This window comes from Mustela erminea, chromosome 4 (assembly GCF_009829155.1).
Source record: "Mustela erminea isolate mMusErm1 chromosome 4, mMusErm1.Pri, whole genome shotgun sequence".
Taxonomy (NCBI): Eukaryota; Metazoa; Chordata; class Mammalia; order Carnivora; family Mustelidae; genus Mustela; species Mustela erminea.
In genome coordinates, this window is record NC_045617.1 from 60,135,736 (window position 1) to 60,162,541 (window position 26,806).

Below are 26,806 nucleotides of genomic sequence, written 5' to 3' on the forward strand. Positions count from 1 at the left end.
CCCATGTCCTCCATGCTATTTGTTATGCTCCACAAATAAATGAAACCATATGATAATTGACTCTCTCTGCTTGACTTATTTCACTCAGCATAATCCCTTTAAATAGTGTACCTTCACTCACTCATATTGGAGTACCTACACTCTCTTGGTTTTGTGCAGAATAAAGAAGAAGAGATGACCCCAACTTTAGGCATCTTAATCAATAAGAAAAAAAATATGAACATTAACAATCGTGAAATACAATATGGCAACAAAACCTAAAGTACAACCTGTTACAGAATTCCAATGGAGAGATGGAGAAAAATTGGAGATTAAAAAAAAAATACTTCCCTGCTCCAATTCTACTTTTAAAAATGGGATCCAATTTGTGGTTACATGGATATACACAGACATGAATATTAAGGAAAAGAAATCACCCATCTTAAAAGCCTCATTTTAAATGCTTCTGACATCAAGAGGGCATTTACTATGGGTCTTGAGATGGGGAAGCGTTTTATTAGGTAGCAAAGGGGAAATGAGTTTTAGGTTGAGGACGAGGTGTGAAGAAACACTTGAAGGCAGGGAAGTACATGGAATGCCAGAGAAAAGAAGGTTTTTCTATTTTTTTTTCCTTAGTTTATGAATAGGGAAACTCAGAAATAGCTTAGAAAATACCTGCTGAAGCTCCGTGGCAAAGGACCTTGACTGACAATCTCTTAGACAGCATTTAATTCACAACTGAAAGCCCTTTGAGGTTCCCAAGCAAATTACCCTTTACTAAACGTTTATATGAAAGTGGTTTTTACTAGGTGGCAGAGGAAGACAGGAGACAACAGCGCCAATTTTTTCTATGTCTACAAAAGTTGGGGCAAGAAGCAATGAGTTTGCATTAAAACAAAGAACAGGGCGCCTGGGTGGCTCAGTTGGTTAAGCAACTGCCTTTGGCTCAGGTCACGGTCCTGGAGTCCCGGGATCAAGTCCTGCATCAGGCTCTCAGCTCCACGGGGAGTCTGCTTCTCCCTCTGACCTTCTCACCTCTCATGCTTTCGCTCACTGTCTCTCTCTCAAATAAATAAATAAAATCTTTAAAAAACAAAAAAACAAACAAAAAAAAAAAAAAACAAAGAACATTAAAAAACAAGAGATTCCCAGATTTTGCAATAGATTAGATGACCTCAGAAGTGTTGCTAAAAAAGAGACAAAGATACCTCTGGAAGTTTTAATTCTAGAGGAAAGAAAAATAATGGTATTAGTAAGACTGAGACTAGGAAAAACATCTTAGATTGAAGAAAAATACAACAAGCTGAATAGTCAAAGCTGTTAGTCCTGGCAGGCTGGCATTCAGCTGCTTCCCACTGGGTGAGTTGTGCTTATTGACTATGTTTGTCCTCGGACTATTTTTTCCTGGTTGGACTTCATACCGTAGTTACAAATGTATTATATTTTACATGAACCAATAAAAATATGAAAGTCAAAGGATACATGAATCCATGAAAACTTGGTTGAATGGTTAGGAAAGTTTTTTATAAAGATAAATGAAACAGCCATTCAGTTAGATATGGGTTTGACGATCTTGACGATCTTGAATGACTCTGGTGGGAAAACAAAGATTCTGCGTTCAGAACATGTCAGAAGGATCTCTCTCCAGTGTAAAGGAATCAAATTTAAAAATCACTTGCACATTATGGGCTTGATTTATGCAAGACAGACAACACTGAGCTCCAGTTCAAAGCTATCCTCAAAGGCCCCAGTGCTATATGAAATCAATGGCAAATAAATGTAAGCTTATGTTAAGTGCAAATTAAATGGTAGGGGGCTCCTGGCTCAGCCATGATGATGTCACAAGTATTGGATTCCTCTCCCAGCATAAGCAAAAACAGACGTGGATGAAATACATGAAGCAATTGCTTTCAGATACTGGAAAACTGACAAAACAAAGCTCTCTCAACCTTGGGAGAAAAGAAACACACTAGGTGAGCCCCACATATCTGTCTGAAAGTCCTCTCCAAGCCATTGTACAGGTAACTGGAACCCAAACAGAGGGTAGTGGCTTCACAAGAGAGACTATCTATAAAATTTTCCCTACTCTACCATGTTATAAGCTTGGTTTCAAGATACCCCTGGTACCTTAATAATGTATGAATTTTTTTTTTTTTTTTTTTTTTTTGAGAGAGAGAGCCAGCACAAAAATAATGGGGAAGGGCAGAAGGAGAGAATCTTAAGCAACTTTCCACGCCCAGCATGGAGCTCAGTGCCTCGATCTCACAACCCTGACATCATTACCTGAGCCAAAATCAAGAGTAGGATGCCTAACTGACTGAGCCACCTAAGCACTCCAATGTAGGAAGATTTTAAAGAAAATAAAATGTCCTAGTCCATGGCCTCACCAATGATACTATAACAATTAGCACAGGCCTTCCATAGCAAAATACCTGCCAAATCAGCTTAATTTTAAATTTGTATGAAACTCAGAAATGAGACCAGAATTTAAGATGTAAAAGTTGAGCTTTTCCTTTTTGCAATATTTGTGTAAGTGTAAAGTTAGACTCCTAACCCTCTTTAAATTTCCTGAATTACACATAGTGCTTCCTCAAATTACCCACCCATTAAGGATACATTCTCATTTCCATGAGAGCTTTGTGTATAATCTCTGCATCATCTGGGATCTTAATATTAACAGCTGATGATAATGGGTCCCATTATTTTGCTTCAATCAATGACCACATTCTCATTAGACCCTTCATGGGCAAATAGCGACCTTTATACAGGGATACAGTCATAGCAGGTGCTTCTCCAGAAATAAGACTATCTTGACTGATGCTTTCAACTCACTATTTACCCATGTAAACCTCTCAAGTCAGTAACCAGGGCAGAACAAATAACCTCTCAGAAACCACTCACCAGGTGCTCACTCCACTCCAGGTTGGAATTTTCAAGTGCTCAACTGAAACTTACTTTCTGATTCATGTTTTATATTTGCTGAGCAATCAAATTTACAAAAAGATTTGTGAAGTTTTTCACAAGATCTATGAATTTTTTAAATTCATACAAATAACTTCACAGTAATCGAGCAACAGCTCCATTTAGAACAAATTAAACAGAAGAAAAATATGCTTACAACAAGTCAGTGGGAGTTAGTTTCCCTGGGCCACCTTTTTTATCTTTAATGTTTATTAAAGGTAACAAGTCAAAACTATAATAAGTCTACCATAAGGTTTCAGTTAAAAAGCAAAATCCAATTAATGTATGAAAACTACAGAAAATAGGGAGGAATGATATGCTGATTATTGCATTCGGTTTACTTGATGGAGGAAAGAACCTCTCAAGGAAAACCGCTGCCAGGCAAAGGCATAGTAATTTGAACTTCAGAATGTGTGTCGGGACTAAAGAAGGATGACATGCAAGCTTACTCTTGAGCTAGGTGAAGTTTATATCCTTTATAGAAATGTCTTCTCTGACATACACAAAAGAATATTCTTCAGTACTGAAAATAATTGAACAACCATAATAATCCGTATATAGTAATACTGAATATTCTTTTCCTGGTGGCAAACAAACAAATAAACAAAAAACAGGAAAAAACACAGCAAATACAATAAAGTTGTGCTTTTAAAAGCCATTATTTAATTTTTGATATAGCTAGTAAAATCCTGAGAGTTCTGAGGTCCCTAAAATTCCATCTGTTCTGACCCAAGAACTATTAACCAGTATTTTTTCCAATTAGAAATGTCTTTTTTTTTTTTTTGAGGTGTAACTGACATGCGGTAAAATGCACAGATTTCAAGGGTGCTCTTTAATGAGTTTTGATGGGCGTATTCCCCTGCATAACCATATTCCTGCCAAACTCTGGACCCAGGGTATCTTCCTGTGTCTCCTTCCAGTCAGTTGCTCCCCGGAGGCACCAACTGTTCTGATTTTTATCATCATGGGTTAGTTGGGTCTATCCTAGAAGTCCATATAAGTAAAATCACAGAGAATATACTCTGTGTCCCTTCCTTGCTCAACATTTTTTACAGACCCCATTCATGCTGTTGACATATCACTAGTTGATTTCTTTCTCACAAAAAACTGCTCTACTTGACGAATACACCAAAATCTGTTGATCCATTTACATCCTGATGGACGTATGAATTTTTCCCAGTTTGGGGTTATTAAGAATAATGATATTATGAAATAGTTATGGAAGTTTTGTGAGCAAATGTTTTAATTTCTTTTGAATGAATACCCAATAATAAAATTATCAAATCACAGTGTAGATATGTGTGTGTGTATGTGTGTGTGTGTAGCCTTTTAAAGAAACTACTGGACAGCTCTGCAAAGTGGCTGTACAATTTCACACTTGCCCCAGCAACATATGAAAGTTCTAACTGTTCCACATCTTCACTACCACTAGAATTTTTCAGTTTTTTCAATCCTAGCTAAGCTAGTGGAGATGAAATGGTGTCTCCTGCTTTCAGGATGAGATTACCACTAACCAAACAGTCTTCTTAGGCAGAAACATTAACCAATAGAATTAGATTAGGGAACTTTATATACATATCACAAATGAGCACTATAAATACACACACACACACATACACACACTGTATATACACCAATACAAAATCAAGATATTTTAAAATCATGTTTATAAACTATATTCATTTCATTCATACATAAAACTATAAAAACAGGAAGTATGCATTAATTTTATATTATTATGTAATCAATGCATGTTATTGCTAGAAACATAAAGAAAGATGTGATGAAAAAGGAAACACCTGAATCTCAAGAACACAGAGTTTGCTATCATGTTATATTTCTATTCTTAACTCAGACCATTGTATTAAAAAAATCATACTAGTTATAGTTTGATGTCCTGACCTTTTCAATCGTGCTTGAATCTTGATCCCATTATACTAAACATTGGAAATAAAATAGAAATATATGTACCATTTTGTCATGTAAATATGCCAGAATTTATCAAATGTCCCATTGTTGGATATTTAGGTTATGTTTACTATTTAGTAATTACATATATATATATATGTATATGTACATATATATATATACAAAGCCCTAAGCACACATTGAAAAGGTATCGCAGGCTGCAAAGGAACATTTTGCAATATTTAATTTCAGAGCCTGCATTTAATTCAGTTACTGATTGATCAAATGCCATTGATGTCACACAAAATTTTTCATTATCATCATTAGTTTAGATGCATTTTAAACTAATTTTATGTCCTGGTATGTGGAGTTCAAGTTTAAATAAAATCCAACATAGGTTTGAATTTTTAAAATATGTTTCTCAAAAGCATATTTTTACTCTCAAACAGTACAGGATTCACTAGCATTTTTAACCTGAAATAGCCCGTGACATGTTTTCTGATTTTATTTCTGACTAGAATTACTAAAATTAAAACACTCAGAAGGTAGTATGGTATTACTTTTGAAAAAAATGACAATTCCTTTAATAATAAAGAAAGCAAAATTACAGTTTTATTATTAGATTTCAAATCTAATTTTCTGCTTCAATATGAATAACAAAATCAGATTAGTTTACATATTCTGCCCTAAAAGCTAAAAGACTTGCAACCTATTTTAACAAAGGCTAATGACCAAAACAGTTAAGTAAGGTGTGGTTTTCAGCAGTAAATTTTTATATCTTACATATCTCTGTTTCCCACAAATAGGAGCTTTAAATGTAAATTAACCAAAACTTCCCAGTTCAAAATGTTTTCAAATATAATTACAACAAAAATAAAGGTCATTATAAAGTGAAGCCAGGCACAAGTATGGGACAAATATTAAAGACACGCTTTTTTTTTTTTTTAGTTTCACTTGAACCAACCACTTTGAGATAAATACCCTAATAACTGCTAGTATCCTAATACCAGAAAATATTAAGATATAATGGGAATATTGAAAAGGAAAGAAACAGGAATGGAAAACAACTAGGCAAATCGGTATGTTAATATGATTTAAATTAGAGAGAAAAAAAGAGAATATAAGCTGACGGGAAATCAGAGGCACCTAAAGGAACAATTTGAAGAATATGAAAAACTGCATGCAAAAAGGTATATTGTGAAAGTTAAATGCAAATACACTAAATTCCAAATCATTAGTCATCCCATTTCGTGACACAGTTTCATCCTTAAAGAGACTTTCTATGAAGGAAGGGTTTCCTTACTCCCTTAGCAGCAAACATTATTAAAGCAAATGTGTTCCACCTACTTTAAAAAATTCTTAAAAAAAAAAAAAAAAACCTTTGGAAAACATTAGACTACTCAGGAGATCTTTAGGGCTTTAGAAAACCGTAACGGAATTGTTTACACACACACACACACACACACACACACACACACACGTCAATGCATTTCCAAAACAGAATTATCTATTTTCTAAGGGTGAGGAAGTAACAGATCCAAATGTAGACTACGCTTTCAAGCATTCAAAAATGAAGGGAATAAAAAATGAAAATGACTTCCTAAAAGAACAAAAGTCTTTGAGGGGAGATGGGAAATTTTTGTTTAGAAAAGACAATACATGAATATGTTTGTGAGCTAACCTGGGGAAGACATAAAGCAAGATAAAAGTTCAAGATACAGGTTATGGTGAGGACAGCTGGGGGAAAAACTAACAAAGGGGAAAGAGAAGGACAGCTAAAAGAATTTTAAGACAATAATCACCTTTTTCTCCACTTTCAATAAAACCAGACATTTTTAAAAACAAATATAAGTGTACATTTTAATAGTGATGAGAGTAGTTTGGTGCTGAAAAAAAAAGACATATTTCCACAAGAAGCTTAGTTCTTGAGGCAAGTGTACATAAATAAACTATTCTGGTTATTGTACACATTTAGAGTGACCACTTTCTTCTTTTGGCACAAATAATTCTTGTAAAGTTTTATGAAACTTCATCTCTCAAATAGTTGGTTTTCCACAAAGACAGAAGTTTCGACCATTAGTTTTTAAAACTAAACACCTATGATAGCAAAACTGAAAACATACAAGAGAGCACCTATGATAATGTAACTATTTATGATACGTATTATATAATGGATATTTATAACTCATATATAACAGTTATTTATAAATCCATGGCTAAATCCTACTTTTGCTTCACAAAAACATACAAATTCTCCACTTGCAGCACTCATTCAATATTTAATTGAGGTCCTACTGTTTGGCAGGCACTTGGTAGGGCATACCAAAGCTCGGGAGCCATGAAATTACATAAACAGGACTGGACTTTGTCTCGTAGGTAATGAGAATCTTCAAGGCAACTTAATCAGGACAGCATCATGATTTCAAGTGTAGTTTAACAGAAACATTAAATGCAGGGAGATGATTAGGAGCTCATTTAACACACCTGGTTGAGATGAATGCCTTGGAGGTAACAGTTATAAAGATGAAGGTGATATTTCTAATATAGTTTCAGCAACCCTTACTCACAATTAAATATGGGTTCAAGCAAGAAAGAGAAGGCATCAGGGGTGCCTGGAATTCTATTATAACTCCAGCTTCTTGACATGAGTATGGATGCTATTCACCATTGGTGAGCAAGGTGAGGCTACCATTTCTGAAGCAAAATGATACTATAGAGTAAAAGCATACACTATGCATTCAATAAACAAAAAACAGTCTGTCCTGGAGTTACCTAACTATAATCGTAGGGAAGTTCCTTACCTCTGTTCCCTTCAGCATGCATTTCTGATTGCTCAAACCCCCCAGGTCCTAGCTAGTTGTGACAAGTCTCTTTCCCCTCCTGGACTGGAAGTTCTCCCGGCTCTTTGAGCACAGCTCCCTGAGTGACATCCTTCACAGTCTGGCCCTCCACTGGCTGTCTAACTTCATTCCCTACTCTCTTCTGCAGAGATCCTTTATTCTAGGAACAAGAAGTATTTATCCTTCCACAGTCATTTTCAAGGCATCCGTAGGTTTGCCTTTGGCCCTTTCTCCCCCAACACTGCCCTTCTCTATTGTCAAAACCTTTTTCCATTTTCCTGCTTTCCCTTCCCAGCAGAAGGGATACTTGATGGGTAGAAAAACTGCCCCAGTTTTTACAGCAGGCCATACAATCTGATTGCAGGGAAATCCCTTCAAATGGCCAGTGGGGAAGCCATACCATTTTGTAAATATTTTGTTCATCGCCCCTGGTAAAAGACAGAGGTTTTTTTTAAAAGATTTTGTTTATCTGACACAGAGAGAAAGAGAGAGAGCATAAGCAGGGGGAGCTGCAGAAGAAGAGGGAAAAGCAGGCTCTCCATTGACAAGGAAGCCCAATGCCTGTCTCGATCCCAGGACCTGGGATCATGACCTGAGTCAAAGGCAGACACTTAACCATCAGAGCCACCCAGGCATTCCGATGACACAGTTTTAACATTATTTCCTCCATGAAAGCATATATGAGCTCCCCTCTGCCATCCCTTGATAGATCACCCTTGCAATTCTATTAGACCACATATTATGGCACTTCCTGCTTGTCTCATGTCAGCCTCCTCATCAACAATGTCAAAAATCCCTGACCTTCAGGACCATGATTTTGCTCTAAAATAGATCTGATACACATACACACACAACACTCACATATTATTATGACATAGTCCTCAGCTTTTAAACGCATCTTTAAAAAGCAATATTAATTCTATGTTCTTTGTATGGCACTTAAATAAAACCATGTTCTCACAAGTGTTTAACATACTTTAATAATATTAGGGGAAGGGGCAAGGCTCTGATCTTAAATCAGATAGACTCACCCTGCTAAGGAAATCAAAGGCACAGAAGGGTGGCTTGGAAAAGCAGTTTGATTCATTCATTACACATTTGCTGAAAACCTCTTTTGGGGCCACAAGAAGCATCATATGCATAAACAGATATCCCCTTCAACACAAGAAAAGCATCATATTTATAAACAGATACCCCTTCAACACAAGAAATGTTTGAAAATTCAGAGATGGCTTTCTTCTGGAGAAGTTACTAAAAGGGGCAGACGTCTCTACTGTATGTGTGAGAGACATGTATGCAAGTCAGAAGGTAAGTCATGAGAGTCCTAACCAAACACCAACAATAGCATCAAAGCAACTGAACTGGAAGAAAAAAGTCCTATGTCAAAGGAGCAAAGGCTCCAAGAGGAAAAAACCACAAACCTTCTTGTTTATTGAAACAGTCGTATTTCATCAGTCCTGGATAGAAATGCCGAGGTCACGAGCTTCCTCCAAGTCACAGATTTTCAGGTTACCATTCTCAAGAGAGATGAGATTAGCAGTCCAAGTGAAAAGCTAATATTGACCTGTGATGAGCCAGCTAGCAGACAGTTGGTGCACACAACTGGATTAAGAGCATTCAGGAAGTGGTGGAGTCCGCATTCCACAGTGCCCCTGTGCACACTTAGAGCTCATTCTTTCTGAAACACCTAACACCCAGGCAAAATATCTTTAAAAAGTCTTGCTTTCGCCCCGTAGCACAATTACGGAGGCCCCTGAAATCACTAGGACCAGAAAATTCTCATCCTGGGCCTTAAAATTCTCTTCAATACAGCCAGTAATCCTGCAAAACTGTTACTTACACTCAATAGGGGTGACTATTAAGGATACATATTTAAAGCAAAAAATAAAAAAGGAAGAAAAGAACTGTGGACGTGTTTAAAAGCAGTGATTAATATTCCCATTCAGACGATTTTCTTTTTTCCAGCTCTGTTATTTCACTTTACTTTAAAGTGAAGTGTTACAACACTCTTTAAAGTTTTGACCAGGGAAGGAAATCTTCTAAGGTCCTTTTGTTCAGAGATTTGCAAATAGCATGAGCAGTAGCTCATCCCTGTACCTTTGCCCTGACTAATAACAGTGATTAGTGTAATTTCATAATTAAAGAGAGAGAAAAAAATCTGATTTTTAATTGAGTTGACACAATCTATCACCTGAGCTCCAGTGTGAACACTTCATTGCTTTTATCTAAACCAGAAACACCAGGCGTGAAGCAGATTATGTTAGAGAAAGACATCCTTTCTGGTTCATAAGAGTTGATGTACTAAAGAAAACTTTGAAACTTTTTTTTTAAATAGTGTATCCTTTCTCAGTCACAAGTTTAAAATGAAGCTAATTTAGGAATGACTGTTAAACCAAGACTAGTTTATGTCTCTCTGAGTTTTTTCGTTTTGTCTTTTTTTTTCCCCCACTTTTTTTTTTTTTTTTTAATTATTATTATTTTTTAATAGTTAGAAAGGTTTATCTGAACTGTGAGAGCCTCCACCCATGTGCCGGCAAAAGACATTGTTTTCTTTTCAGGTGTTTTACTGCCTTAGCACAGTGGAAGGGAAAGGATGTTTATAATATTGTGACTTCATGCTCATTGTGGGATGAATGTATTTTCTCATCTGACCGCCATACTTCTCTCCTCTGCTACCACGCCCCGCAAAATATATTTACTTTTAAAATCTGGAATAAGTTTCTCTCTCTCTGGTTTGTTTCCATTTTGTTCTTTTCCACATTCTTTACCTATGGGATCCTATGATATTGCAATCGTAGGAAGAATGGTGTCAAAAAGCACCTATTCTACTTGCTAAAATAAAACGAAAACTCCTTAAAGATTTGAAAATCCAGGAAAATGTTTATCTGGCAAAGTCTAGAGTTCCCCCCAGATCTCTCCTGTCAAACAAAATTACCTGACCAATCTCCAGTGTAGAAATTACCTGCTACACTGAAAGGAAATGCACACAGAAGAAACTTTTGAACTATGTGTACCTTAAAAAAACTAGCCTATACCACACACACACACACACTTTCTAAGTTGTAAACTGAGAAAAACTTCAAGATCTTTAGTACAAATTCTTCTTCAGCATTAAGATTCCTTCTTCATGTCCTGGTTTCCAGCGAGGAGGAATTTAAAGGACAGCTGGTTTTATTTCTTGGCAACCTATTACTAGGAGAGTCATCTGGTACTTAGAGCACCAACCCAATCATCTTATCTTTGCTCTGGAGATAATTTAGAATAAGTCTGTTATCACTTTCAAATGACCATGCTTCAAATATCTGAAGGGCACTATCTTACTCTGACTGACTTCATTGCTCCAAAGTAAAAGTGCCATCTCTCTGATTTTTTTTTTTATTCAGTAGGATTTTTACTTTAAAAAAAAAAAAAAGAAAGAAAGAATTGCTACGCAAAAGCAACCAAGTTGTAGCTGACAAAGGGTGTGAGTCTACAGTGCCAGCCCACGCCCAGAGAGGCTCTCACAGCACAGGGACCCAGAGATGTCCTGAAACACTCCTCAGACCTCAAGACCCATCACTGAGCAGACCTGCCTGCTGCTGCTCCCGTTTATGATTTCTCTCTAAAGGATGACAACCGTGCCTGGAGACAGTGTGACCTGACCAAGGAAGAGCATGATTCTGCTGACAACCCCCTCTTCCTAATGCCGTCAAGTGGGGTCAGCTTCATTAGTGGCCCCATCACTGCTCATTCACTTGAAATCGTCACTGTGGTGTACAAGTCATCCTCTTTCCACATTCATGTGATTGACGTTAACGACCCCAGTGTAGGATTTCATGGTTACCTACATCAAATTCAGATCATCTCAAAGGTACACAGAGGAAATTATCTTGGAAGATGCTACAAGGAAATTTTTGTGTACCAGTTTCTGGGGTTTGTTTATTCAATCACATTGACTCCTCTAATCTCAGGTGTAGAATAAGACAAGAGCCTTGTAGCTGATGGCTGTGGACAGTAATTTGGTATATTTTGATCTTAACTGAAAAACAAACTTTATTACTATATGATTTTCTGTTAGTTGCTTGATCATTATTCTGCTGTTTTTTTCATTTGGTAAGAACAGTCTGCTGGGTCATAAGGTAGTTCTATTTTTAGCTTTTTGAGGAACCACCATACTGTTTCCACAGTGGCTGCACCAGCTTGCATTCCCACCAACAGTGTGTGAGGGTTCCCCTTTCTCCACATCCTTGCCAACACTTACTGTTTCTCGTATCTTTGATTTTAGCCATCCCGGCAGGTGTTAGGTGCTATCTTATTAGTAGTTTTGATTTGCATTTCCTTGATGAAATGAGTGATTTATAGCAGCATTATTTACAATTGTCAAATTTGAGAAGCAGCCCAAGTGTCCACTGACAGACAGATGAATAAAGAAGATGTGTATATATACATATGATACAGTATGGTAAGCTATAAGGTGTTCATATCATAAGATGTGGCATGCATATGCACACAATGGAATATTATTCAGCCATAAAAAGGAATAAAATCTTGCCATTTGTACATGGATGGAACTAGAGAGTATAATGCTAAGTGAAATAAGAGAAAAACAAATACCATATGATTTCCCTCATATGTGGAATTTAAAAAAGAAAACAAATGAGCATGGAAAAAAGACAGAGAGAGAAGCCAAGGAAAAGACTCTTAACTACTGAGAACAAACTGATGGCTACCAGAAGTGAGGCAGATGGGGGGATGGGTGAAATGGGTGATAGTGATTAAGGAGTGCACCTGGCATCACGAGCAGTGAGTGACCTGTGGAAGTGCTGGATCACTATATTGTATATTTGAAACTAATATTACGCTGTATGCTCACTCTAATGGAATTAAAAAAGATAATAGCATAAATGGAGCCTTTTTTTTTTTTTACCTTTCAGACACATTTCATACTAAAATATCCCCCCCAAAATTGGCAGACTTGTAAAAAGATTTTTTTCTATCCATTTGAAAGCCTTTTTGATCAAATATAAAAATATGCATAAGGTGATAGATGTCTAACACATAAATATAAATTGCAAGGTAATTGCTGCTATAGGATAATTGCTTATTCTTTGATCATGAAAAAAATTAACACACAAACAAGTATAGGATTGTTTTTACCTACCTGCCTTCTAGAACTGTGCTGTGCTCTGGGCTAGAAAGTACATAATTCAGGCCAGATTGTACTTTCAAAAACATTTCCCCTTTTAGCTACTGATGTATCATAGATATCAGAACACTGAGCTTTGAAATAATCTGCTGATATCATCTATTTTTCAGAAGAGAAGGGAGGCTCCTCCTTCAGTGCTCATGACTAAGGCTATCTGTATGGAAACAGGCTCTGGGTTGCTTAGGAATTCATTGGCTCCTGGCTGGCTGTTTCCCACTTCACTTCAAGCAGTAACCTTCAGCTGCTTCAGATACCATCATTCATCCTCAGAGCCATGGAGTGTCATGCTACATAAAAAGAGATTATTTTTTGAAACACCTTTAAGAGATTCCTATCAAATAAAGGAAGAGCCAGAGTAACAGTTGCATGTCTAACAGAAAATCAAAACATTCATGTATTTCAACAGTCTCCCTGGTCAGTTTTTTTACGTGGGTTAAAAAAACAAAAAAACAAAGAGGTTTTCTTTTGTTTTTCCAAATTACTAAAGTAATATACGTTCATTGTAACAAGGCAAATAATTCAGAGCCATATGAAGTCCCACTGGCTTCCCCCTTGTTCCAACCTATGCTCGAGGATGCCCCATTATAAAACCTGATGTGTATCATTCTATATGTTACTATGATTTTTAAATAATCTTAAACAAACATATATACACATAACACATTCCAGTTTTATAATGTAACCGATTAGAGATCTGATATTGTTCAGCAATTTGTTTTTTAACTTAACATTCTTATCAATGACATCTTTCAAAGCTAATATACCATTTGACCACATTGTTTTGAGTGACTGCATAATATTTCATAGTATTAATGTAAAATAATTTATATAGCCATTCCCCCATTGAAGAAAAATTAAGTCTTTGTTGAATGTTTGCTACTATAGTGTTAGAGTTAACATACCGGTACATATTTCTCTGTATATTATTTTTTTGCGTAGGATAGATACCTACATGTGGGAGTGATATATCAAATAAAATACAAATTCCTAATTTAAAAAAAAATGTTACCTTCTTACTATCCCAAGAGACAGAGCCAACAGTGTTAATGTGTTCCCTTTCCCCAACAACTCTGAGAATATTGGATATGGATATTATCAATGTTTCTAAATGTTGTCCAGGTAGTGGATAAAAAAGAATCATGTTTTATTATTTTAATCTGCACTTCTGTGGGACTAGTTTAAATATTCAGCTGTTGTTTTGTTGTAGTCCCTATTAAAAGTTATATTCGTCACTTGCCAATAGAGAATGAGTTTTTTCCTACATTCCTTTTTTAAATCCTGAAGGGCACAAACTTTTGTACTATTTGCATTGTAAATGCCCCCTTGAAGCTACAATTGTTAACTTACCTCACCTACTGAAAGACTTAATCTTGTAATTTTATTATATGAATTAAATGAAGGATGTTAGACAAATCTACAGGATTCTTATTTTTAATCACCTGGCCTAAATTCAATCTTAACAATCAAAGGAGGTTTTTTCAACCCTCCAGCCTAGCTATCACAACCAAATCACCAAAACATTAACAACCAAGGGAGCACCCAAATTCTATACGGATTATCAGTAAAGGGTAACATGGTAAGAGGGTGGCAAAGGGGCACCTTTGAATTAGGGGACCGGAAGGCTTATCTGAGGTGGTAATAATTAAGATTGTAGTGTCAAGAAATAATCAGGTATGTGCAATTAAGGAAGAAGAGGGGATAAGGGAGGCATGGTCAAGAAACAGGGCAACCTATCTAGAAATCAGTAAGGTGGGAGAGTACAGATAGAAAGTGAAGGCAGTTGGGGATAGGAGGTAGGAATCATGAGTCTTGCTCGCCAAGTTTGAGGCCCATCATACATCAAAGTATGGATGAAAAAAAGCTACTATAGAAATAACTCCAGAGTCAAGGACGGGGCCACTGCTGAAAATGCAGATTTAGGAGACATTGGCATCAAGATGCGATTGAAAGCCACTGAACTCCATAACATCACTTAGAGGTCATCCAAAGAAGTGAAAACATCAGAGAGTGCATACACTGAGACACAACATCACAGTTAAGCACCAAATGTTCTTCAAACATATAGTTACTCAAAATTACACTATGATGTAAAGATAGGACTTTGATCATTGGATATGTCTGTAGTTTTGATATGCATTATTTTAGGGAATCCTTTACCGAGTTGTAAGGCAAAAATTTTATATTAAAGTACCAATAATAATCCCCAAAACATTTTTTGTGAGTTAGATACTTATGGGTGAAGTGGCGGCATTCTGAGTGACTCATGATTATAGATATATAGATACAAAGTGTTCTGGGTTCATAAGTAAACACAGATTACTATCTGTCACAAAGCCCTACATGATGCACATAAAGTACTAGCTAATGCAAAGAATTTTTTAAAAATATTTCTTATGTGAGACGGTAACTTAAAAACAAACTTAAGGACTGATTCCCATGACCTTGAGATTGAAACCTAGTTGCTTTGCTGGCCCCACCCTAGCCTAGCCAGCAAACTCCTTTAAATTAGTCTGAGAACATGTGCTTTTTTTCACTGATTCAAGTGATTAAGAAAGTGAAAGTGCATATGTCAATTAAAATGTTGACATCAAAAATAAAAAGTCTCAATTTAAGGTCTGGAGAAGGCTTGAAAATTGACAAAGGTCATGACCTAATAAAAATGAAAGTAAATAGATCTCAATAATTTTAATCTCATAATTTATTCTACATCATGTAATTGGTTCTTAGAGGGTTACTTTTCAAAGTTAAGAAGAAGTCCAATACTGTAACCAAGTAAATCCAATGTATATTGAATTTTCAGTTCTCTTCACAAGTTTCTTTCCTCTTTTGACAATGAAAGTAAGAGAAAGGGTGGCTTTATCATGAAACTGCAACAAATATACAAAAAACTTCAAAGATCAGTTTTGTTTTGAAGCCATTAAGCAAGTGCCAGGGATTTTCCAAGTTAGTAGCTGAAACTCTTAAAATACTTGCTGGCTTGGAAAAATCATACTTATATATTAAATACAAGTTGAATCTCTTAATCCATGAATAAACAATTTTAGCAGATAATCTATTTTATGATGCATTAAATGTATTATTTTTAACATACAGATACATTATAAATATGAAATGCATAAAATCTTGATTAAACCCCAAGTAATAAATACATAAGATTACATGAGTGGGGTGCCTGGGTGGCTCAGTGGGTTAAAGCCTCTGCCTTCAGCTCAGGTCATGATCTCCGGGATCCTGGGATCCAGCACCATGTCAGGCTCTCTGCTCAGCGGGGAGCCTGCTTCCCCTCCCCCCCACTCCCCCCCCCTGCTTGCTTGTGATCTCTCTCTGTCAAATAAATAAATGAAATCTTAAAAAAAAAAAGACTACATGAGTAACCATTTTATTCTAAAAACAAATAAAGCAAACTGAATGAATATAGCAATTAAAAAAAAAGAGTAAAACAAAATGGGTTTAAGAGAAATGCAGTTTGCTCAGACACAAAATCAGATATTGGGGAAAGTTTACTTTTAAATATCACTTACATTCCTCAGGTTGATTGGCTCAGTCACACAATTAACTGTTCATAGAAAATTTTGCTTGCAACAATAGCTCAAAGGATCTTGTTTAACAGTTCAAAAATTGTAATTACAAATATTTGATATTTTTATTCCAAAAAATGTTATAATTAAAATTAAATTTTTCATATCATTTTAAGCCAACTAAATAAACTTCTTGTTCTAAAAACTTAATTTCAAATTCCTGTCTTATACTGCAACATCGTGAGAAAATCAAGATGAATACAAACAACTAAGTCTATACTTTACTTTCCATAAATAACTATAAGAAAACTTGAGAAAAGAAAGAATCAAGTACTGTATATTTATTCAATAGCAGAAGAAAGAACGGGCACATTTTTAATGTCAGACATGTAGCTATCTCCTCATTCAATATGGGCTAGATAAATAAATAAAACTAATAGAAATGTGCAAAGATTAAAGAAATACACTCATTAGAAAATAGAGCAATGATCAAAGTAATAGTATCCACATAGAAGTCAGAGAGGCCATGGACAGCAAAAGCCTGTAAGGAAAGTAGCAGAAAAAGAAAAAGACAAGAAATAAAGCTGACTTAAATCAGTAGCACAGTTATACTGAAGGCAATACGATCACTATTAAATTGAGTGTTTGAAAGAGAAAGAGTCTTACTTACCTGAAAGAGGAACATACACAATACATAAAGCCAGTAAGAACAAAAGAGAATGCAGCTTCCTTTTCCAATGACAGTTCCACATTTGGTCTGAGTGAAACATCCTGCAACAGAAGAAAGTAACCCTCAGGACACTCGGTATTCAGTAAAGCATTAGACAATCATAGTCAAAGTGTAGGTTTTCAGCAAAGATTGGAAAATAGAAATCGTTTTCAATCTTGCTTCCCAATAAAGAAGGAACTTTAAGCTAATTAGGCAAAAGAAAAAAAAAAAATCCATGCATGTTATTTGCCACTTGGTGGCACCTTCCTTATCAGAGAATATACATAACCCATGATTTCCCAGTGAAGATGGGGAAATATTCAGATAATTCAAGTTCATGTATTAAAAAATAAAGCAATTTCAGTTTCAACCTTCAGCATCACCAGTCACATGCCCATCTGTGTGGCAAGAGGATTTTCTATATACCTCTTCTATAACCTTCCAAAAATTTAGACTTCAAGGAAATGTTTTCATTTTATAAAATCTGCTCTTTTACAAATGGAAACATTTAAAATAAAAATAAATTGTCTACTTGTATTTTTTCCCCTAAAATAAAGCAATGAAGCATTAACATCCAAGGAGAATAACTTCTTTATATATAACACTAGTTACCAATGTTTTTAAATCACTAGTAAACACCAAGTATTATAGAACTAGTAAATGACATTAGATGGATGTCTGGTGCTTTGAAAACTCTCAATTATTTGCCTATACAGTGACCTCATCTTTAAGCTCAAAAGAGTACCTAATAATAGTTTAGACAGAAACATCCATTTTATCCTGGCTTCAAAGAGTGGTATGATACCATGCATTGACTCAACCCCATCACAAGAGGCAAGCCTGAGAATAGGGCAGCAAGTGTAAAGGTCAGTCACCGTAAGGGCCATAAAAGGATCAGTGAGCATGACAGCCATCAGGCAGGAAGATGGTTAAGTAGCAGTAAGAAATCTCCAGATCTTAAAATCTTCAAAAGGAGTTACTGTAGTTCCAGGGGATAACTGAGAGTCTTTTTATTTCTAAAAAGAGAAACAACCAATAAGATACTGTAGGATCCCAGTAATACCTTCTTTACCTGAAGGTTGTTTATCTGGAGCAAAATCTGGAATACCAAGCACAAAACCAGAAAAGTAGGAAAAGGAATACTCAAATAAGCAAAAAGAGACATCAAGTGATTCCTACACTTGCCTCAAGCCTTCCTTTCCAGTCCATCTTTACTGTTAGAAACCATCTAAGCAGCAAAGAGAACAAGCTCCAGAGTCAGACAGATCAAGGTTGCTACCTGTTAAACCATGCAACACTTGGGAAATTCACTTGACCACCCTCTACCTCCTATTTTTTTTAATTTTTAATTTTTTAAATTATTTTTAGTAACATATAATGTATTACTCGCCCCAAGGGTACGGGTCTGTGAATCACCAGGCTTACAGATTTCACAGCACTCACCATAGCACATGCCCTCCCCAGTGTCCAACACCCAGCCACCCTGTCCCTACCCGCCCCACCACAAGAGACTCCTAATCTCACAAAACAAACTGAGGATTGCACCTCCTATTTTTCACCCATCAAACAGAAAAAGCAATAGAACATAAACCATATAGTTGTTGGATGATTAAATCAGAACATGTCAAAAAAATCGGAGCACATCTTTTAAGAACAGTGCCTGACACTAAGCACTCAACAAATATTGGTTATTATTATTGCACCACCATCCTGGGCATTCTAATGTAAGAATGGTTATTCTGTCCATAGTAAAATCAAAAGAAAAGGCTTAAACAAGAGCGGACAATAGGATGTCATAAACCAACACCAATCGATTGACTTTGTGACTACTTCTGGGTCATCTGGGAAGAGAAATGGAATGGGTTATTCAAGTCTGCTATGAATACAGAAATTCTGAGGCCATGTTTTTCTATTCACCCAACTAGAAGTTCTAGCATCACAGAGCTCCTACTGGAAATTCCAAACTAGGCAAAGCTTAAGATCTGAAGAGTACTTTTCTGTATGGAGGGCATGTTTTAAAATACCTCCATCCAAAATGTTTGAAATTTAAAGCAATGTTTCCACTTATGAAAAGCAATATGCCACCATACATCATCATCATCATCATGGATGTGAACTCTGGAACAGCAGAATTACAACCTGCTGCTTCTATTTATTGTGTGACTTTTTAGAGACAAGTACTTAAAACTCAGGACTATTTCCTCTACTTTAAATAGAGTATCATCCACCAAAAAGGTAGAAGAAATACTGCATGTCACTTAGTAAGGGCTTTAAAAAAGGGTAGACAATAGGGGTGTCTGGGTGGTTCAGTTGATTAAGCTGCCTTCAGCCGAGGTCATGATCCCAGGGTCCTGGGATCCAGCCCCATGTCAGCTTTCCTGCTCAGAGGGGAGCTTGCTTCTCCCTCTCCCTCAGCCCTTCCTCCTGCTTGTGTTCTCCAGCTCTTGCTCTCTTAAATAAATAAATAAAATCTTTGGGGAAAAAAAAGGTAGACGATAGACTTCTGTTACGTGGAAAGTTCACTCATTTGGAAGAATAGGTTCATTTCCCACTGATGGTAGATGAATGAGGTGTTTCCCATTCATGCCGTGGATGAATGCGTATGCTTGTAAAACAACAACAACAACAACAACAAAAACAAAACACCGTTATATAGTCAAAGAAGTTTAGAGTTGGGAAGACCAAAGATGAAGTCTAACCTTCTCGTTTCACAGAGGAGGAAACTGAGGCCCAGGGAAATAAAGGGGCAGCGCCATCAAAACTGGCTGCCTGCTATACCATCACCAGTCAGGAATGTCAGCCCAAGAGAACTCCCAGCTTCTTAATCTTTATGGCACATGATAGCTTTCCTTTATCAGTATGTGAATGATGGACTCCTCTCAGATCTAGGTGCTCTCTCAACAATCCTCAAAGAATGTTTGTTAGCTTGGCAACATTCAATTCCATTTCTTCCACCATGCAACTTTGTTTTGCTACAACAGGTTCTGACAGTTAAGGACTCCAGACTCAATCCTGAAGTTGTTTTACAAAAACTGCCTGCAATCCTTTCAGACAAAAACTTCAAATGACCCAGCACCTCATGCATTCTGGGTCCCAAGACTCCATCACTTTGTATTGAAAAGGAACCCAGGACAGGGCAAGCACTTGGAACCAAACTCAAACCCCGTGACAAGTCAACTTTCATCCACTTGACTGTTTTCTGAAGAACAGAAACAAATAAATTAAGAATAGAACAGAGGAAGGAAAGCACTGTCTTCTCAGGGGATCACTTAGAAAAGACACATCCCTGAGATTCAAATAACTTTCTCACAAGAACGGAAAATCCTGAACAGGGTTACCAAGATTCTAAATGGGAACTACAAAAAACATAATGCAATCTTGTATCACTTGAGTTGCAGCCTCAAAGTTCTGAAGAGAGCAAGAACATTTTTTTTTTAAATAAATGAGAGTCATACATAGACTACTATCACCTGAACAGAATCCAAAAATATAAAACTATCACTGCAGAGGCAAAAAACATTACAAAGCTAAACTTGTTGGCCAACATCATGTAATCAGTGGCACAGCCAAAACACCCACTGGGTCACTGGGCTTCCAAGTCACCTACCTCTAACTGCAAACTTATTCCCCTTTTCAAATGGCATAGGCTACAAAATACGGTATGCTTGAGTCCTATTTCAGGAACTCTAGAACGTAACCCTTCCCTAGGAATTGTTTTAACATCAGAATGACCCCTTATAAATGTGACTTAATGCAAACACATCACTGAAATAATCTGTAATCTCGAAAAGCTACCGTCTTGCACCTTTTTAGTCCTACAGGGTCCCTTAAAGGTCAAATTTAAAGAGGAATTAGTGAAGACATTTTGAAATCAGTGGAGAAACTGACATGGCACTAATTCCTCACCTCCCAAGTGTATTTCTGTATCAAATCTTGTCAGAAAGGGGCATGAGGAGTAGCAGAGAATACCTTAATTCTTCTAGAGTGAAAAGAATGTAATTTGGTTTATTCAAGTCTGCTCACAATTGGGAGAAACTGGGTAAAGGGTGCACTGGGTCTTTACTATTTCTTCCAACCATATGAAATCTACAAACTTTTCAATAAAATTTTCAATTAAAAAAGCAAAGCCTAAAGCCCTGATGTATATAATTTACATTCAGATGATTCAAGAAAAATACTGTGTGTGTGTGTGTGTGTGTGTGTGTGTGTGTGGTATGTGTGTGTGTGTGTGTGTGTGTACAGAGAGTAGTGGGTTGGTGGGAAGAAGAAAGGATGGAAAATAAAGCAAATGGGGTAAACATTTACATTAAGTAATTCTGCATAAAGAATAAACAGGTGTTCTTTGTATTATTCTTGCAACTTTTCTGTAGGTTTAAAATTCTTTCTAAATAAATTTCAACAGAGCCATTCACATTTACACTGAAGTGTATCACATGAAGTTTTTCATGACACTCCCATCACTATTATTTTTTCATCGTCAACAGCTTGATAGACGTAGCATCTCATTTGGATTTCCTTTATTTGGGTTGGCATGTTCAAGTTCTTTTTGTAAGTTTTCTATTATAATAGAAATATTTTTCTTAGTGATTTGTGATTTTTTTTAACCAATGCTATATCAAATACATTAATTAATTAATTAATATGTGAAAACTTTGTCATATTTGCTACAAATAGTTTTAAACACAGTAATCTTGAAGTTTTCCTTAGAGCATTCCAAATAATTCCATCCTGAGTAATGCTTATAAGGGAAAGTAAGATGATACTCAGGTAGCCACGTTCAAGTTTTACTGGCATTTTTAGTTACCACTGAAAAGTCCTTTAAATGTTAGCACCCCACTCACCAAGTATGCATCTTAACACAATCCAATGTAAATAATAAGATAAGGGCATCCAATCAGAAACAAAATGGAAAGATATGGGGGGGTTTTTTGCCTAAGCACGCCACACACATCGAACAAAGTCTTATTCTATTTAGTCTAAAGTCCAAATTGTCTCTAGAAACTTTTAATCATCCCATCAGAAATGTAAACTCTGTAAGAGATGGGCAGTTAGAAAAAATGGTCAAGTTTAAGGAAGTGGTTGTCAGTTTATTTTTAATGTATAAACTGATTCTCTTTCAAATCATTATTTCCAGAAATCAGAGTGACGTGTCCAGTTAGGCAGTAAAACTACAAGCTTCTAATATTTCCCATAAGCCAAGAGACAATAGCCTCATTCACCATTCACACTGGAAAAGCACAATGTCATGTAATTTATATAAGCCATAAATGGAAAGATCAGGAGCTTCATACAGTCTGAGACCAGTTTAGCAAGACCAAGTCTTGCTAAATCTTTTAAATTTCTTAGGATATGAAAAATGTGTGGTCGCTACAACTCCTAATATGCTTATAAAATCTGTAATTCCATAACTTGATTGTTACAATATATTAATACTCTTTCTTCACAAAGAGTAGGCAGAAAATATGTTTGTATGCCTGAACCCATTAAAATTAAAATTTAAAAGAATGGAGTTTGTATTCCCATTTTAACATTTTTCAACAAGATAGTAAGAATATTTATTGTGGAAAGGTTGATATTATTTCCATATATTCTAACATACTAATATCTAAAAGAATTCAGATCATCTCAAACCATTCTGTATGAATTGTAAACAGCAAAATAGAAAAAGAAACAGTTATAATCTGGCAAGAGATGGAAAAAGCTCAATAAAGAAACTGAAATTAGGGTAATAAACTCTGTATCTTATGTGATTAAATATTCATATTTTTACTCTATATAACAAGAAGTTTTAGTCATGTGCAATTCAAACGGGCTAAATAACTTAATTGAATAATGAGGAATTCTCTACAATACCTGTTGATCAGTTTCACAGGTTTTATTTAAAAAATTGGTATTCCCACTTTTCTTCATTTCCCATGAGATCTAAATTACCTAGGAAAGCTGAAAGGAAGCTAGACAAATATCTGCTGTTAAAAACCTTACGATATTTTTAGGAAAAACCAAAGTTCAAAACAAATTCACATTTATTTAAAATATGTCGCCTGTATGAGAACCACTCTTATGTGGGACTGTTGGCTGTATCCCAAGATAAATTATTTCAGGTTATACCTTACTGATTCCACTGGCATAAATGAAACCTTAAAACTCACAGGTGTGGAATTACTTCACATGCAGTTTTAATAAAAATAAGTAGTTCTTTCCTAATTATACTGCTCACTACCAGGAACAGTGGGGCAGAGTGTTGGGCTTGTGGGCACTACTCTTTTCCTGTTTGAAAACTGTGTGCTGGGAGGGGAGAAGAGGAGAAGCTGCCAGACAAGGGAAAGACAGGGCCTGAGGCGCAAGTCTTGTCCCAGGTATTAAGCTGAAAGAGGAAATTTTAATGGAAATACTTAAGGACTCAGTAGCTGGGGAAGGGAGGGTGAGTATCAATTTCTAGAAACACGTGTGTATCAGTGGAAGGGAGTAAAATGTCTGTCAGGGTATCTGCGCAAGATTAAATAAAACATCAGAGGGAAAATTACATATTACAAGAAAAAGCAACTTCTGAATTGGCCACAAAAATGGGCTCTTTTTAGAACAATCTTCTTTTTTGCATGCTGGAAGGCCCATGCCGTTCTCGGTGGCCCTTTCCGCGGGGTCGCTCTGAGGAACCTCACCACTTCCATGGTAACTCCATAAAATCAAAACCTTTTAGGCTTCTCTGACCATGCATAGCCTTATGTACCCCACTTCTAATTCAAGGCAAGTTGCCTCCCGGGTACCATCCCATAAATGGCATATTCCTTCATTACTTTAATCTACAAAATACAACCAAGAAATTTTTCTGCGCGCTTTTTTTTTTTTAACCATTCAAATAACCCAAAGATCCAAGAATAACTTCTACAGTCAAGGGTGTCAACGTGTAAAGTCAACATTTTCTCGGTATACCAGTACCTTTCCAAGCCCCCAGGTGTTGATCCAGGATCCCTCTTTCTTGGCAGGGCAAGGCCCCTGCATAGAGGAGCTGTGGCTGTTACTCCTTGTTTAATTTGACTCGAAAACACGTTTTCTCCATTCTTGAAGCCCTGCCCTTTTTATTATGCTTTACACCGCCCAAATGTGAGGTTTACCTCTCCCTGGGAAAAAAAAAAGCAAGCCGCACACACATGTTACAGCTCCGCCTGGCAATACCAGCTCACTCCTCGGTGCCTCAGGGGTCAAACTGAAGACAAACCGGTTTATTCTTTTAATGTAGTACTTACAAAATCACTTAGTTGAGGTGGGGGGCGTAGGGGTAGATACAGGTAAAGGTGTGAAGGAATTCTCAGCTGAAAGGTGAGACTTACATGCTGGCATCACTGCGCTGAGGTCCCCAGGGCCCGCACGGTCATGGTCCACAGTCTTCCCCTGGCTCTTCAGCTCTGAGCTCCCGGATGGAGACCCCCGGCGCCCAAGCGGAGCGCGGCGGCCGGACCCTCCTTCACGCTCTTTCTGGAGAGTTCATCGGGGTTTCCTGGCAGTCACTCCACGCCCGCGCAAGGTGGAAGGCCGGGAGGGCTGAGTTCAAGTACGGATCGTCGCGGTTAGGAGGAGGGCGGGGCGGCAGGTTCCCCCTTACAGACAAGTTTAAGAAAAGTTAGGGCGAGGACGTGAGGGCGGTTGGGTCTGCCTCTGAGCTGGTGCCGGGTGCTCCAGGTGATCTGGGCCGGGCGCGGGGTGGAGGGGTCTGACCCGGCAAGTCCTCGCCCCCGCCCGCGGGAGGCGGCACGTGGTCACCCTTTGTGGCTCTCTTTCCCCACCCCCAGCCCCCGCCCGCGGGCTCCAGCGGCTCCCAGCGCCCGTCCACTCGGCCGGAGCTGGGAGCTCAGGTGCGGCTGCCCCGGCGGCGCGCGGCGTCTGGACGGGCCCCGCGCGGCCCTGCGGCGGCCCCAGTCTCGACGCTCCTCTGCGGGGGCCGTCCCCAAAGCGCAGCTGCCCCACCCAGGATCGCCTGCCCCGGGGCAGTCAGACTGCGAGGCTGGAGAGGCGCTCCCCCAACGGGCAGCCGGGTCGGGATGGGCGATTGGCGCAGGGCCGGGCTCGGCTCCCGGCGGGGGGAGGGGACGGGGCAGACCCGAGGTCAGCAGAAAGCCGTGAGCCCTGAATTCAGGAGCCTCTCCGCCCAAGAAACGAGAAGCTCGGAATGCGGGCGGCGAAGTGGGCATCTCCTCCCCGCCTGCTGGGATTCCGTGCTCTCAGCCCACCCAGGTCCCTGCGCGGGACCCCTCCACCGAGCTCCCGGACACCGCCTTGCTTTTCTGTACTTTTCTTGATCTTTTCTGTCCCTTTTCCTTCCCTGCTCTCTAACTCCTGTTTTCTTTCACCTCTCCCCTTTCTTCCTTCTTTCTTCGTTCTCTTGTTCCTTTTCCTTCTAAAAATCGGAGTGAAGTCCCGTGTGTCTTCCGGTACCATCGCCCCATCGCGTGGTCTCTGCGGGAAAGGGGTTGTCTCTGACCACACGCTTCTCCACCGAGCGTGAAGACCAGACGTAAGAGGAGGCTGAGAAGGTGGCAGTTTCAGTACACCTATTCCCTCTCCCGCCCCCACCACAGATACACCCACTACCTGCCCCCCCCCCGATTTGCCGACACCTATAGTTCCACAAGTAGATATTCATCATTTTGACTTAGAATTTTGTCTTCTTCATTACGTGCCTCTAAATACCGCCGAGAAGTGGTAATACTTAAAACCTTTGCCACTGCCTTTAGTCTGAGTTGTTCAAATCCCTTCAGGAAAGAAGCATTTGAACGGGGAGTGAGTGCTGTGATATGAGGTGGAAACAAACTGCGGGGGGAGGGGGTCTGAAAATGGGTGCAGAGAGATTCAGGGAAAGCAAAACTTGGCAGGACTGTGGCAAACTGTTTGATCCACAGTTTTGACTGAGCCGGTCCTGCCAGGACCCTCTCTACTGCTTCACTGGGTCTTAGAAATAGGACTAGATAAATCGCACTTTCTTTTAAAATCTGCATCACTCAAAAAAAAAAAAAAAAAAGAAGAAGAAGAAGGAGGAGGGGGGGAGGGGGAAGAAGAGGAGGAAGAACAGGAGGAAGAAGAGGAGGAAGAAGAAGAAGAAGAAGGAGAAGAAGGGTAAGGGGGCTGGGAAAATGTTCACATAACATTTCATTCAGCAGGATTGATTTGCAAATACAAACCCCAGTAACTCACTGAGGAAAAGTGCACTGCCTGGACTCCAGTGCTCCTACAAAGTAGCTGACTGGCAAAAAGATCTGGACACACCTCCTGGGTGATGAGAAGGAAAAAAAAAAAAAAAAAAAGGACTCACATTTGGAAAGTAGCTCCCTTCCCCTTGTGAACTGCCAGTTCATCCCTGAAATGCTGGAGGCAGATCTTTCAGGGATAGAGCTGGATTACACAGCCAGAGCCGGAGCAGTCTGGCTTGAACGGTGAGCATGCACACGTATACATACACGGGCCACACAAAGAAGTGCCGACAAATTTATAAAACATGGATAGGCTCAGGATAGAAAACTGTCTGGGTGGAAAGATAGTAGAGCAGGACTGGAGCATAGACAGTTACTGGCAGAGAGGAAGCTGGAAGGCCGCCACCAAATTCAGAGGGCTGAAAATCCAGGGTGTGTTCTTCTTGTGACTTTTATCAGTGTTTATTTTGATGAATAAACAGTATAATTAATAGAGACATTGAATTTAGTACTTAAGGGAAACT

General features: G+C 38.1%; 1 protein-coding gene across 5 annotated transcripts in view; it reads right to left on the bottom strand.

The window, feature by feature from the left end:
- Nucleotides 1–25,397, bottom strand: part of ADGRG6 (adhesion G protein-coupled receptor G6) — a 137,646-nt gene extending 112,249 nt beyond the window's left edge. For 3 of the 5 annotated variants that reach the window (XM_032339356.1, XM_032339358.1, XM_032339357.1), the window contains exons 1-2: nt 24,429–25,396; nt 17,062–17,162 (exon numbers count right to left, since the gene is read on the bottom strand). In XM_032339356.1, the coding sequence (XP_032195247.1) occupies nt 17,062–17,162; nt 24,429–24,430 (103 nt within the window). In that variant the 5' untranslated portion in view covers nt 24,431–25,396. Of the gene's footprint in view, nt 1–17,061; nt 17,163–24,036; nt 24,219–24,428 lie in introns of all 5 variants that reach the window. The other 2 variants (XM_032339355.1, XM_032339354.1) reach the window with 2 other exon arrangements.
- Between the last annotated feature and the right edge of the window lie 1,409 nt (nt 25,398–26,806).